We start from the raw sequence: 15,188 nt of genomic DNA, 5'->3' as shown, positions 1-15,188 counted from the left end.
TCTCCCATATGATTTTATTGTTATTATGAGTTCCAGAATACTTGAATGTGCGCGTTGCAATTTCTGAGATACAGAAGTTTCTCATTGTACTATATTTAGTGTTTTTTCCTAAAATATAAGATATAACATTTCAGTGGCGGGACAAAAATGGGTTCCAGCTGACTCCCATCAGCCAATATGTTATAGATTATAACTGCTCTACAGCGATGACAGAGCTCTGACAGGAGAGCCTCTACTTACACGACGACCAGCCCGGAGCCTCACCCTCCGCACACACTCACACACACTTTCACTTCAGCGCTCTCTCGCCGAGGTCAAAGGGTGACAGACGTCCTTCTTCTTCTAACCCCCGGAGGAGGAGCCACGGCACAAGACACCATTACTTGTTCGCCGTATGCTAAACAACCACACGGCGACAGCAACAACAACAATCAACATTAGATGCACAAGTTTCAGATGCATCAGTTATTAAGAGACTAACCAACGCATATATATATATAATAACTAGAAAACAGGTGTCTAACTTAATAATAATAATAATAATCCATTTAATTTATATAGTGCTTTTCAAGATACTCAAAGACACTTTACATTATACACCGTAGACACAGCTACGGGGAGCAATGCAGGGTTAAGTGTCTTGCTCAAGGACACATCGACTAGGGCGGGGATTGAACTGCCAACCTCTTGATTGAAAGACGGGCATGCTAACCACTGACCCATAGTCGCCCCAAACTTCTATTATTTATACTTCTACTATATTTTACACCTCTTTCTTGTCGTATGGCGACTAAATTACATGAAGTGTTTGAGGAGTGCGTTCTGCCACCACAAACCAACCAGACCCAAAGAAACACACGCAACGGATGAATAGTAAGCCCCCGTTAAATGATTGTTGGACTTCATGACATGAGCCACACAGTAAAAAAGAGCTGAGACCACAGGACGCGTCTCCATCTGCGCACAGCCACCGACAAGATGGAGGACGAAAACGTCCGAAAGACAAACCGGCCCGGCCACCGAAGCCCTAAACTAGGGTGTGCGTGCGTGACGAGAAGCATACCTCTGCAATGGAGATCACTCGCTCCGCAGCATTCACCGACGCCACATGTGACCTCCTTCACCCACGCTCTTGAATACTTTGGATTTTGAAGACACACCCAGCCGCCCTCACCGGGTAGTCCTGACTAAGCTCATGGGGAGCGCTCCAGCAGAGGGGCCGCTGGTGAAGACGGTGTCTGGCATCATTGTGCCGCGTACTCATCAGGGAAGACTGCAGCCTCTGTGAGGCTCTGTGCAGCACAGATATAACCCTTGTGTGGGCCCTTTTCTGTTCTTTTTTTTTTTTTTTTTTTACAGCCAGGGCCGTGTCCGTGATCTGCAGACTTTATTGGCTTTTCAGCATCATCGCTTGTTTGCTTTCACAATCTGCCACAAGAAGTGACGGCAGTGCAACATACTAAACCACCAAAGCAGAACGTCCTGTGCCAGCTCAGTGAACCACACCCCAAATGCTAACAAGGGGGCCACTTCTTCCCCCTCTTTTGTTTTTGCATTACGCACACAAAAACATTCAGACTTTGTCACAAGGAGCGTTAAACTACATCAACAGTGCACATGGCACGAGGTGCGGCATTGAGTAAATTATGATAACAGTCAGTCTAAATGTGTCTGGGAAACGGCACATTCCTTCAGGTAGGTCAAACATTTGGTTTGATCCAGTGCCAACGATGCCATTGCGTAATCCGAGTCGTGTAATCACACCGCGCAGCTCCTCCTCTTTATCTATTGTTTGAAAAGGGTCATTGATATTCTTCAAAGGACTATTTTGATGGACCAGTCGATCCAGTGTATTTTTTTCTTCTTTTCTTCCGGTTCGCATCTTTTTCGACTATACCTTGAATAGGGAAGGTAGCGCCGTAGTAGCACTTTGGTAGCACTTAAATGTCTCTTACTGATAGCACTTTGTAGTTTAACACTTTAGTAGCACTTAAATGTCTCTTACTGATGGCACTTTGGAGTTTAACTTTATTGAAGAAATTGTTACTTGCGTGATTCTTGTTGTTCTGAGTTTGGACTCATGGTTTAATGCACTTATTGTAAGTCGCTTCGGATAAAAGCGTCAGCTAAATGACATGTAATGTAATTTAGAAAGCAGTCAAATCTTGTCAATAATTTGCCAAAATAATAAGCAAACGCCGGCAACGAGTGAGACTTTGGACTCCTCTCAGCGGGGCGATTTTTTCTGTCAGTTGGTGGAGGTCACGGAGCGAACGCTGGCCTCGTAGCCGTAGTCCATGGTAGTCCATGGTAGTCCATGAATGCGTCTCCCTGCTGTTTGGTGCCGAGCAGGTCGTTTAAGGCGGGTTTTTAACAGCTTTTTGCACTGTAAACAGCTTCCTGCTGCAGACAAAACCGACACCATGAGAGCGGAACAGTAAAGTTGTAATCCGGACCGTTAAACAGCTGAAAGGTGCGAGAGGAGCTGCAGACTGAGGTGATAGTTGTGGGTTCAGCTCAATTAATAGATTGTTATCATGAAGCATACACACTTAGATGCTGGGAGGTATAAAGCATGACATGGAGATACAAAAGCGCCAATACCTCTGACTTGAGCTAATGTACTTAGTTACTTTCCAACTTATTGTCCGAGGAGTTTCGCAACATCTACGTCGTATGAGATCAGATATGCTGCATTTTCATCTTATAACTTACTCTGATACAAAGTAGGCATGAGGACAACATGAGGTTCATGCAGCTCACTCACTGAAATGAGCTGAATAAGCATGAGAGTCCCTCAGCAACAACAGGTACAGCAGCACAGTGTCTAATGGCTGCAAATAACCAGTGATATCCAACATCTACGGCAGATATCCTGCAGTATCTCTATGACAAGCGGCACGTGTTCAGACATCCACAGAGGTCACGCGTACGGCAATCAGCTGACCTTTTGTGCGCCCGGTGTGTTTTAGCCTTTTCCTTGAGGTTAACTCAGAGTTGAGGGCCCCGGTCCAACCTCGACTCCATGCTGCTGACATGTCCAAATGGCAGCTTAAGTGTCTGAAAGTGTCTGAGGTTAAACGGAGCACGCTCAGACGCCACGGCTCACCTGAAGCCCTCCAATGCCAGCTGTCAAACGAACGGACAGAGTTGGTCTAAAGCAGCCGGTGAATCATATGGGATGAGTCTGATTCTGGTCTGGTCCCAATTACCCCGCTGGGTGTTTTCAGCACTTGGTTATAGTTTAGAGATGCGTGGGAAGATGTGAGGACATCTGCCAGAACACGTCCCCCAGCAGCACAGCGTCTTATCAGTCTGTTCCCCTATTACAACAGTTTGTCACGTTATATATATATATATATATATATATATATAAGATTATATTTTGATGTTAAATGTGTTTGTAGCTGAAACACGTCTTTATCAGACAGCAGGTTGCACAACGCGAGGCACTAGAGCAGCATGTGCTCCAGGAGGCAGTAAGGCTGGTGATACAGCAACCGCAGGGCTCAAAGGTCAGCAAGGACATACAATAATCTTTTATGGCTGTCGTGACAACGCGGCCCGGTATGAATTAAACTGTGTTCTCGGCACACCTTGCTTTCATATTTAATCTAATTTCTGACTCAAGCTTCACGCCAAAAGTAAGATATCGGCCAACGCTACATAACTAGATTGCGTGAGACTCACCTGAGTCAATGTGAGTTTTAGTGAAAATGTATTAAAATACATTTTTGTTGCGTAGCACTGAAGATTAGGACTGTGATTCTTTATTACTTCCTCAATAAATCCATTACTTGTTTGGTCTTTAAATAAATGTGTACAAATAAAATAAAGAAAACCAAGTGTCTGGTTTAGCCCAAGCAGTAAAAATAGAACAAAACATTTGAGACATCAGAATTTGTCTGTTATTATTCATAAATTACTATTGAAATGAATGAATTCATAATTTAATATAATACTATTTACACTGTGCCTGCAACTATAACTTTCTCTATGAGATATGCAAGAAAAGGGGAATAGATGTAAACATTAAAAATGAATAAAAGTTCACAACAGAAAAGAGGAGGAACACAAGCTGCTTGCTTCATGTTTGCTAGGAAGAGGAAACCTCGAGCAGCAACAGGGTAACAACCTCAGTGCTGCTGAAACAGGGAACAGGGAGGCTGAGCGAAGCACCTGTCAGACTGGGTTTAAGGGAGTGGAGGTTGGACACACACCAGGGCCAAAGACAGCTGATAGAGACCTCTCTCTCTCTCTCTCTCTCTCGCCTACGGGCTCCGATAAGCCAGTGAATTAAAACCATTGGTTGTGCTGGTCCACAGCCATGTTTGGGATCACCTCCTCATGTTACTCTGTGTGTGCCATCTCTCTAAATACTGCAGTGTGGCGGGGGGGGGGGGGGGGGGGGGGGGGGGACGGGACGACAACATTGAGCCCACCGAATATACCTCTACATATTGGGCCCCGATGAAACGATGCAGCAGTTCAGAACGGAGGTGGAAAATCAAGTTGAAGAAGGGACTGCCGGTCGGAGCAGATGCGGGTTCATCTGAAAACAGGGAACCTGGAACTGTTTGAAGGGAGCGACAGCAGCAACGACGAGGAAACCATGAATGTTTCTTCCTCTCATAAAGTGAAGAAAAGACACCATCATTGTCAGACTTGCACACTAACCCAGGTGCACTCTCGGGACCACATGGAGGGGAGAATGAATGTACTGGAAAAGGGGGGGTGCTATAAAAAGCGCTTGTCAAAGTGACCCACAGGGCCTAAAAATAGAACCTCCTTCCCACCAAACCCCTGTGCACGCAGGCAGACATGGTTGCAACAGAGCGGAGTACGCCCGGTTCCAACGGGGACTGTGGGCCGGGACTGTCGACGGGTTCCACGCAGAACACACAATTTCCCACTTAGTGAACGTGATTTTGAAACAAAGCTCATTTAGTGCCTCTCTCATGGGAAAGAAAGATTACGCGAGAGGAGAAATGAGCGATAACGCAACAGGTCCATAAAAGTATTACAATAATTCTCTGTATTCATGACACTGCTGTGTCTTAGGGCAGAGTGTCATCTGCTGTGGGGAAAGAGAGGGTGTGTCTTGATAAAAAAATAAAATAAAAAGTAAAATAAAAAAAAGGGAAGGCGGATTTGTTTATTCAGAGTTCATACTCCAGTGTACCTGTGTGTGTGTGTGTGTTTTATGGTCGCCGTGGTTTCGACACCATTGTCAGCGCTACTGATGAATGACTTGGGTGGATCATGGGAAAAAAATGTTCCACCACATTGTGGCGACATCACAGGGGAACAGCTTAACGGCAGGAACATACACCTGAAGTGATGTGTTGGCTATTGCACGCGTATCTACTTTAAACAACCCGCAGTATGAACTAGAACCAAGCACATTCCCCAGAGTGAGTGTCTCTGTGGACGTACTTTGCATGGAGCGCTGCCTTACCTCACTCCCTCCTGGAGGCACACCTGTGTCAAAAAACAACAACAACTCAACAGGTTGTGCGACATACCGCAGGCATATCCGACCGGCACGCAAATGACAGCAGAAAAACAAAGAAGTATCAACAGAGTTGCTAGCTGTTGCTCCGGCTGAGCTTCTTTCTCTTCACACTGTCAGGACAAAACATTCCTCGATGCCCCTTTAACTTCCATGAAAAGGAAAGAACACCAGCCATGCTGGACAGCACAGGCTTCCTTCTTCAAGCCTGTGAGGTCTCATCCATGGTATTTTAAAGGAAACTCATAGAAGTGTTGTCATTGTTATTAGACTATATCTACTGCTGCTGTTGTTACTATCCTTTTTCCATCATTATTCTGCTTACTACCCCTTATTATATGAATAATTGATGTGAATGTGTAACTCTCTAACGCTGTTCATCTGTACACATGACATCTACTGCTTCTGTCCATCCGGGGAGAGGGATCCTCCTCTGTTGCTCTCCTGATTTTCCCCCTGAAAGGGTTGTTTCAGTTTTTCCTGATCCGATGTGAGGTCCTGGGACAGGGATGTCGTATGTGTACAGATTGTAAAAGCACTCTGAGGCACATTTGTAATTTGTGATTCTGGGCTATACAAAACCAAATGAATATTGAATATTGAATAGAGCTGTGCTCAAACGGGTGCTCAACACAAGAATTTGACTGCAGCTTGAATTCTTCCTCACACGAGGAGACATCGATGCCGTATGTGGGAAACTTACATGTCTGTACTTTCTGTGCACGTTCATAGAAATACAAATAGAAGCCGGTCCAATCAAGGAAGAGTCAAAACCACGAGTTGGACCTCAACTCTGTGGATGGCAAGAACGGGTCTCTAGCATGTTAACAAAGCTCCTCGGAGCAGAACTTACTTGACTGTGACTCTCGTGGATAAGTCCTGGAGATCTCCCGGGTGAAAGAGCTGCGCTTCCTTTAGTCCGAGCTTCCTGCAGGCTTTGAGGAAGACGTTGAGGTTGTCCTGGAAAGAGAACAAAGTGCGGATGAGTGTTGTCCTCCTCCAGGAGGCGAAGAATAATCACACAAGAATTCTCTGGCAGGGGACGCAGCCTAAACTCACTGCTTCCAAAGTTCACATCGCCAGAGAGCAGAGACAGGACGGGGAGGAGCATGTGTGTGGCAAATAAGAAGTGACCCAGTGCAGAACACACACACACACACAAACACTCACGCACATGCCGGAGGGGAGGGGAGAGGAGGAGGGGAGGGCCTTCGTGACAGGAACTGACTGACAGCAGCAAAGCTACCTGTGGGCTGGGTTAGGGTGGGGACACACCCTCAAACCAGGAAGGATGACATCAGAGCGTTGCACAAATCCCACCCAACCGGCCGTGCAAGTGTAAAAAACACACACACACACACACACACACACACACTCTTTCTCCTCACACCCTGAAACCTCCCCTCCCCGCCAAACCCTTCGCCCGAGAATACCTGCGGAATCCGCCGGGCGGTTGAGTATTTTGTTGATAGAAACCGACATGGGAGGACATGGGAGGACATGGGCGTGTCCCACACCGTGTCAATCACTTTATATTGTGTACAATCGTAAATACGTGTGCACATGATTTCAATAGATGTGGGAGCGTGATGCACAATGGCAAAAAGACATTTTGTTCTATAAATACACATGCGGGGGGGTTACGACTTCTCCACTTCTAATCCCAAGTGTCCTGTTCGTAAATCGGCACTTCCACTGAGAGGGTTTCATGAAATGACACATGGCCCCAACATGGGCTGGCATAATTAAGGGGTAGCTAGTTCTATATTTAAATGGCAAACATACTTATTAGCAAATGCTAGGGCCAGTGTTGACCTCTCTGCGCAGGAATCCCTCGCTAACAGCTTTGCTTGTCCCTTAGCGGCACTTTGCCGGGCCCTACAGGTCAAGGATCAACCCCTAATCTGAGGTCACCCTTCATTCATTATAACCCAGAAGAGATGTTCTCTCTCGGCTTTCTCCTGGCTACACATGATAACGGCATATTTCCAGATAGGTGCAGAATGTAGTCGAGTAACTGCTGACGACCTGTCGAGTTTTGTCGCACGCGGCGACCTTCATCTCTCCCACCGTGCGTCCCGGCAACATCGTTCGTGTGCGCGTTTTTCAGTGACACCTAATTTACGACCTCGTCGTGGGATGCGTACGCCGTGTACATTCGGAAACAGCAAAGTACACATCGCCGCATTCAAGTGCAGGTACCGTCACGCCCCACTCATACTTGGATCTTTAGACTGCTAGCGCCATTGATTTATTTTTTAAAGTTTATAACACTCAATAACACTATGAATACTTCCCAATACTCTATATTTCTTTCACATAATCTACACATATACCAAGGACAAAGAACTCTGACCTCAATATTTACAGATTACAGTACAATACACTTGTCAGTGCTCTCTGGTGGACAACATATGCAACTGCGACACACAGACATAGTGGCTGGTGTTTCTGCACAGCCATTTCTTGTCACTTATCGACCGACACGTATGGAGAGACAGTAATAAAACGCTAATAGCGACCGATATATTGGCCCGGATGATTTATTGGTCTGGCTCTGGATACAACTTTTATTTTCTGAAAGAATGCAGGCCATTAAGGACCAGTGAGCCCGTCCCGCTGCCAGGCCCTGGTGTTCCTCTTGTGAAGCCAGGACTCAACATAATCCAATGTAATCAAGGCCTATGCAAAAGGATCATTAATATCACTGAGGTATGAATGTCATTCCACCTCAAAGGGCATTATGAACACACTTGAAAAGCCCACCCTAGCAACCAGCAACAGCACATGCAGAGATAATGATGTTGAAGGAATGTTATGCTGACTTGTGCCTGCACATAATCCTGCTAAATATGCTGCACCCACCCAGCAGCCTCCTAATCCTCTCATGCAGAACCGAGCAACCCCTTGGATTTGGAGCACTTTCGCACCGAGAGACGGAAAGACTCGACTCGCAAGGTGTCCCATTCGGATCCCCCCCACCCCCCACCCTACCCCCCCGGTCCCGTTGCGGTCGCTCCGTTTCTTCTACTGCATTCTTTGTCCGAGAGGTCCATGCTCTACAATTACCCTCCGCTGGCCCTTTGGCGGCGCTTCAATCGCAGAGCAAAAGCGATGGTTAAAATATCAGGCTACGCATTTCCAAGTCCTGTGACAATAAACCCAGAAGAGATGGAATACTGGAAATGTTGCCTCTTCGGAAACAAACCCCATAGAAGACCCCCGCCCCCTGATGTTCGCTCAGCAGTCGGATCCAGACATAACACTCACCCATACAACACAAACACAGTGACCGAACACGGTCAGGACGCCTGTCATTGCTCGGATGATTACACAGACATTTAGAGGCCCCCTTGGGGGGTCATTGGAACCGTCTGTTTATCTCCTCCCACTGCCACCTCACCAGGGAATTGGTGTGCGCGGGAACATCCAGCAACATGCTAATTACAGCGTGCTTAACATGGGCAGAGGCCGGTGGAGTCCGCTTTGACTCCGTCCCTCTCCGGACTCAGCCCAGTGGGCCTCAGATCTGGGGCCCCCGCTCACGTAGCTGGCCGTCCCAACCGCAACAAAAATCAGCTTCCTGCTTCAGCACCGGTCAAAGTGGGATCGTGATGGGGGTTAGGGGGGAGGCACGGGTCCCCAGGGGGTCGTGGCCCAAACCCAGAGCTTGCTGCTCACTGCTCAGCAACGGGCAGGAGAAGTGTGCCAACATGGGAAACATTTCCCTGGACACAAGCGGAGCCAAGGTATCGGCTCGGGTCTGGAGCCAATGTTGCAAAATATTCCGCAAAACCAGAGATTTCCGTTTTGGGTTTCTTTCCTCCCACTTTTCCCTCCGTGGGATTTTTATTCTGCTCCAGCTGAAGCCGGATGTGTATTTGAGCGCTGAATCTTTCAGATAGCAAAACTAAATCCACAGTTATGACCATAATGGTGGGACACAAAGAGCCAATTCAAGTTATATTGTGTCTGCATTACAAACGCATTACTCTTCCCCGTGCCATTTAGAGAGTGTGCGAGAACATTCCACGTTCCTCTTCTCTAACAGTGGCGATGGACAGTGTACATAAAGACAAACCCTACGCAATAATCCTCACCATGTGGAGACAATTGGCTAGAAAATAGCAGAAAATCATTGTCCTAATGTTAGTTAATAACTGGGGATGTTTCCTGGTGATGATAGAGAGAGAGAGAGAGAGAGAGAGAGTGAGTAATGTTTGTTTTTTGGAGAGCTCTCCTCTATTCTCCATGTGGTTGGCAGGAATTGGCCGCCGCGGGCCAACCGGGAGCCTTCCCATTCGCACGAGAATTTATGATCAGGTGGTTTGGGGTTTTGGTCCAAGTCCTCGGAAATACCACAGCGCCGCTGCCGATGGAGGAGACACTGTACCTCGTTACCTCAGCAGGTGTTCAGCCAGTTGTGCTACCAACGGGCCAAAACAAACAGGCTGTGAATTTGATTTACGTCACAACACAGAAACGACGGCTCAGTGTTTGTTACCGCGAGCGCCGTGTTGACATCGAGCTTGAACGCCTGCGTCTGTTTCCTCTGCTGCAGGCTCGTCAGTGTCTTGCCCAACATGGTGAGCGTTCCTGAGCCCAGCGCCGTGCACTCAGACTGGCTGGGTGAAGTTTGGGGCTCTCTGTAATTCCTCCAGACAGCTGGACTCAATTACTCCCACAAGAGAGAGCTTTGTGAGGGATGGGTTTAAGGTAGGGTTCTCAACCCTCTACTTCCCGAGCACTTGTGTGCAGACACTCCCAAAACATTTATCCCACTGTGGCCCGAAAGGCCTGTGCCACGAGCTGCCTCTGAAGACATCGCCGGGTCTCAGAAGAGGTGAAAAGGTTTGGAAGCACCGCCTCAATTGTTGTTACGTGAGCCGGGCTCTGCCCTCGTCTGACCTCCTGTCACTCAATCAAAGACTTAATTAACCTCCCCGGCACAAAGACGTTTCTGTCTGGAATGACTTTGATTGAACGCAGCCTCAAGCATGGCAGACGTCATATTTAGGGCGCGCTTTAATGCGGTCTGTAGCCCTTCAAGCAGCTCCACATTTGCCCAACTTATTAATGCGGACGGATATGAGCAGCGACAAGTCAGTGAGGCAAACACCTCTCTCTCTCTCTCTCTCTCTCTCTCTCTCTCTCTCTCTCTCTCTCTCTCTCTCTCTCTCTCTCTCTCTCTCTCTCTCTCTCTCTCTCTCTCTCTCTCTCTCTCTCTCTCTCTCTCTCTCTCTCTCTCTCTCTCTCTCTCTCTCTCTCTCTCTCTCTCTCTCTCTCTCTCTCTCTCTCTCTCTCGCTGGCAGCAAGTAGCCTCAGACCTGTCGCCAGTCGGCTCAACGGCTGCTTGTGGATGGGTGCAACAGTAGCAACAGGAGGCGAAGCCGGGTACGGAGGACACTGGGAAGAGGATATGTGCACGTGTAAATGGCATTGTGTATGTGTGGCTGTGTATGTGTGTACTTGTATGTGTGTATGTGTATGTGTGGCTGTGTATGCGTGTACTTGTATGTGTGTATACGTGTATGTGTATGTGGATGTGTGTATGTGTGGATGTGTATGTGTATGTGTGTACGTGTAAGTGTGTATGTGTGGCTGTGTATGTGTTTATGTGTGTATATGTTTATGTGTATGTGTATGTGTAAGTGTGTATGTGTGGCTGTGTATGTGTTTATGTGTGTATATGTTTATGTGTATGTATATATGTGGCTGTGTATGTGTTTATGTGTGTATATGTGGCTGTGTATGTGTATGTGTTTATGTGTGTACGTGTAGCTGTGTATGTGTATGTGTTTATGTGTGTATGTGTGTATGTGTGGCTGTGTATGTGTGGCTGTGTATGTGTATGTGTTTATGTGTGTATATGTGGATGTGTGTATCCTTTGAGGGGAGACGCAAAAAACATTTCAGAAAAAATAATTGATGTCCTAATGTAAGTAATCAATCGGGGAAGTTTAATGGCGATATCTATTACCCTATTCTCCTATATGTAACTGTTTTTCAAAGTAAAAGCCCCATCTTTTAAATTTCACGTAAATTTATGAAATTTGGGAGGCATATGTAACATGTTCATACTATGAAAAAAGCCTCTTGGAGCCATACCACAAACCCAACAGGAAGTCAGACATTTTTAATTTGCTGTGCAGCATTTGTAAGATCCAGAAAGCCAGAAATCTCCACTTCAGTAGCACTATACATCAAACTTTCCAGTTTCAATATCTATATTCTGAAGGTTTTTAATCCTAGAAGCATGGCCAAACTTTTTTTTATGGCTGTTGGCAGTGTTTTCTTATTTATGGTGCGATACGAAGAGATATCTCAAATTCCTTCTGTAAATTCACATATGGCAACAAGGTGAAAAATAACTTTTTTAGAGTTCTGTTCTAGAAATGTGCAAATGAGCTCATATTTGTTAAAATAATGCCTCCGTGGCATATTTAAACAGTAGCAGACGTTAGTCATTAGTTAAGGCAGTTTAATGGAGATATCTAGGAGTTAAATATTCAACCCTTTTCACTAGTGCCTCCACTTAAATGTAATATACATGCAACGTCCTATGCTTCACATTTAAGCCAAATAAGAAGAGACTCACCAGTCCAGCGATAGGTGTGGGCAGCCGGTTAACCCTCCGGATGACACCAGGCGTGATCTTGTTGATCAGACTGAGAGCAAAAGAAAGAGAGGGAGAACATCAGGGGAAGGCAGAGGGGAAGTGAAAGCACTTGGCCATTGGCTGGTCTGGTCCAATCAACAAGGAGTGAACAAAACGTGTTGCAAAGTCTCTGTGTTGTGTGTTTACGACTTTGTTTAATGGCGGCCACCTGGCTGCGGTTTAGTAAATGGCCAGTGCGGCAGCGTGATGTAAACACACTGGGTCCACGGCTCCTGAAACGTACCCAGAAATCACCACAGACCAGCTCGGAAAAAGTGTTACTGGTTTCCATAGGTGATGGTGTAATTGAAAAAAATTTGAAAGGGATTCTTAAGTCCAAGAGGTAAAATCAAACCAAAAAAAACGCACTAAATCCCTCAAATAAAAGAATTAAAAAGTTTTAAAAAATGTAATATTTGACTAAAGTAAAAGAACCAATGCCACAATGTAAATATTTTACAGGTTGCATCCACAAGTTAAATTGCAGATGAATTAGCAGCCAAACTTACTCAGATTAATCTGCTGATTATCGGCATGATCATCGCTTGATCTATAGAATATGAAAAATACCTTGTCACAATTAGAACTCAAGGCAGCGCCATCAAATGTCTTAATTTGTCCAATCATCAGCCCGAAACATAAACATATTACATTTTCTATAACACAAGTCAAGAAACGGGAGCACATTTCCCCATTTCAGAGGATGGAGCCCTCAAAGGTTTTTCAAAAGCAGCTCAAACAACCGATCGGTTGCCAATTGATCGCCTCGTCGTTACAGATGCACAAACAGGATTGTTAACTAATATTAACAACTTTGTATTTGTTGGGGGGGGGTTTAATCCATGCAACATGTTTCATATGTCAGCATTAGCTTTTTATCTAATGTCTCAATCTGCATATTGGAGAGTGAAAAGATCTTTCTGCTCTTGTTTTGAAAGAAAACACACGTCAAAGTGTGTCTTCGGCTCTCTCAGCACAGGAGGGGATGTATGTTGTATGGCTCGACAATAGATGCAGAGAAAGAATGCAACAGGGATGTGATTGGAAGTTAGCCGTTTAGCGGTGAAACAATAGAAAGCGGCGATGTGTCATCAGATAACACACACTGTAAGCCAAGAGGGATGTAATCATGTGTGCGACCCGCACTAAGCATTCCTCCCCGAGCAGCTGTGATAACCACAACACAATGGGACCGGAGGCCGAGCATCTAGGTGAAAGCGATGTTAATCTCGGCCCACCTCTTCCTCGCACTGAGGGAACGCGGACAGCTGAGCCAAAGCGAGACAATCAGTGGAGTCAGGCCCGGCTCAGCAGAATGAGGGCCGTCTCCTACGAAACGATGCTGATTGAGGTTTAGAAAGATTCTGCACGGGCCGCTGGTAATTACAGCTTCCCGCTGATGCGTGCAAATCACATCGCTGTGTCCGTCCACCGGCCCACACACACACACACACACGCTTATGTATGAAAAAGGGACGTGATGCTAACCCTATCACGTGCACACACACACACAACAAACACATTGCTGATCTGAGAGAAGCCACAAGTCTTTGAAGAGCAGTCGGGGAATCGATGCAAAAGACAATTCTGCGTCGATCGGGCAGCAACCTCCGGTTCTGAATAGTGAAGCCAATGCTGGTTCAAGTGTCTTAAACTTGCATTCTCTCTACTGGCCATCAGGGGGCGACTCCTGGTTGCAAGAAGAAGTCAGATTGTATAGACGTCTATGAGAAAATGACTCTACTTCTCAATTGATGTATTACCTCAGTAAACATTGTAAACATGCGTTTATGGTCTCAATCTCTAGTTTCAAGTCTTTTTTCAATCCAGCATGATGATCATTTAGTAAATGATGGTCCATTCAGAGTCGAATAGACCATAAAGCAGGGTATGCTTTAGGGCGGGCTTACTGTGATGGACAGGTCGCTGCCAGAGCCGTACACGGCGTCTCTACATCACTCCTCCGCAGTCAAAATGTGGTGACTTCTGTTCACTGGTTGCAAAAATCCAAGATGGTGACGGCCAAAACGGGTGACTACGTCCACTTCTGATATACAGACTATGGCAAAGATACAGAACTCAGAACTCTCTGCCCTCACTCCTCATTAAAGTAAGTGATGGCACTCGACAAATCTGGAACATCTGTCAAACACAAACTCCTCTTGAAACAGAGCACGCTCCCCATCCTCAAACAAGTCGCCAGAGGGCAGATCCGACACCGGAGGCACCCAAAGAGCGCACGATACGAGCCCCATTGTGCTGTCTGGAAACACTGTGTGGCTCACTTCATGTGGATGACAAACAAACAGCGACCCAGCAGATAGGGGGGGGGGGTTGCTCTGCCTGGGAAAGATCAGCAACACTTACGCCGGAGTGCAGAACCTAGAGGAGAGCAAGAGGGCTTCCACGGTAATGAATGAATGAGAGAGAGAGAGAGAGGCGCCTTGGGAAGGTACTTACTCGCACAGCAGAACTCCATTCTCCAGCGCTGATCGGAAGTCCTCGCTCCCGAATTTCTTCTTGGTTACTGCCTGGAAAGAAAGAAAAAAAAAAAGTGATACAAAAACAATGAGCGAAATAGCGAGAGGGGTTGGGGTGAGGAGAGGAGGCGGGGGTTAGTGTGTGAGTGTTTGTGTGTGAATGGGGTGGGGACGTTGGAGAAGAAAGGTAGGATGTTGAGAACAGTAGCAGAGGAAGTGAGAGGTATTTCCTTTGAGCTCCTTCAGTGTCTCTGGGACAGAATTGAGCCCTTCAGGTATTCTTGGGAGGCTCGCCCCCCCCCCCCCCCCCCCCCCCCCCCCCCCCTGGGCTTCATTTGGCCGCTGAAAGTCGCCGGTAAACCGGAGAGGTGTCGCTGAGCCAGGCCATCCCGAAAGAGCGCAATGGGCATCTGGAGCTCTGCAGGAACACGGTGCTGTGGCCCCGTGCCTTTCCCCTAAACTCAAACCACCACTGGAACGCCAAGAGTCCTTAAGCAGGCGCTGCACCACGCATGGCGTCCAGCCACACACACACACA

At 46.7% G+C, this 15,188-nt stretch overlaps 1 protein-coding gene across 11 annotated transcripts in view; it reads right to left on the bottom strand.

The window, feature by feature from the left end:
- The window catches only part of lmo7a (LIM domain 7a), a 46,724-nt gene that overhangs the window by 26,844 nt on the left and 4,692 nt on the right, over positions 1 to 15,188 (bottom strand). For all 11 annotated transcript variants that reach the window (XR_004611773.1, XR_004611774.1, XM_034561126.1 and 8 more), the window contains exons 2-4: positions 14,631 to 14,701; positions 12,111 to 12,180; positions 6,366 to 6,472 (exon numbers count right to left, since the gene is read on the bottom strand). Coding sequence is in view for 9 of the 11 variants with exons in the window: in XM_034561126.1 (XP_034417017.1) it covers positions 6,366 to 6,472; positions 12,111 to 12,180; positions 14,631 to 14,701 (248 nt within the window). In the remaining 2 variants the exon portion in view is untranslated. The remainder of the gene's footprint in view (positions 1 to 6,365; positions 6,473 to 12,110; positions 12,181 to 14,630; positions 14,702 to 15,188) is intronic.

This window comes from Cyclopterus lumpus, chromosome 21 (assembly GCF_009769545.1).
Source record: "Cyclopterus lumpus isolate fCycLum1 chromosome 21, fCycLum1.pri, whole genome shotgun sequence".
NCBI classification, from domain to species: Eukaryota; Metazoa; Chordata; class Actinopteri; order Perciformes; family Cyclopteridae; genus Cyclopterus; species Cyclopterus lumpus.
The sequence above is the reverse complement of the archived record's forward strand: the minus strand, read 5'-3'. Positions and strand labels throughout refer to the sequence as shown.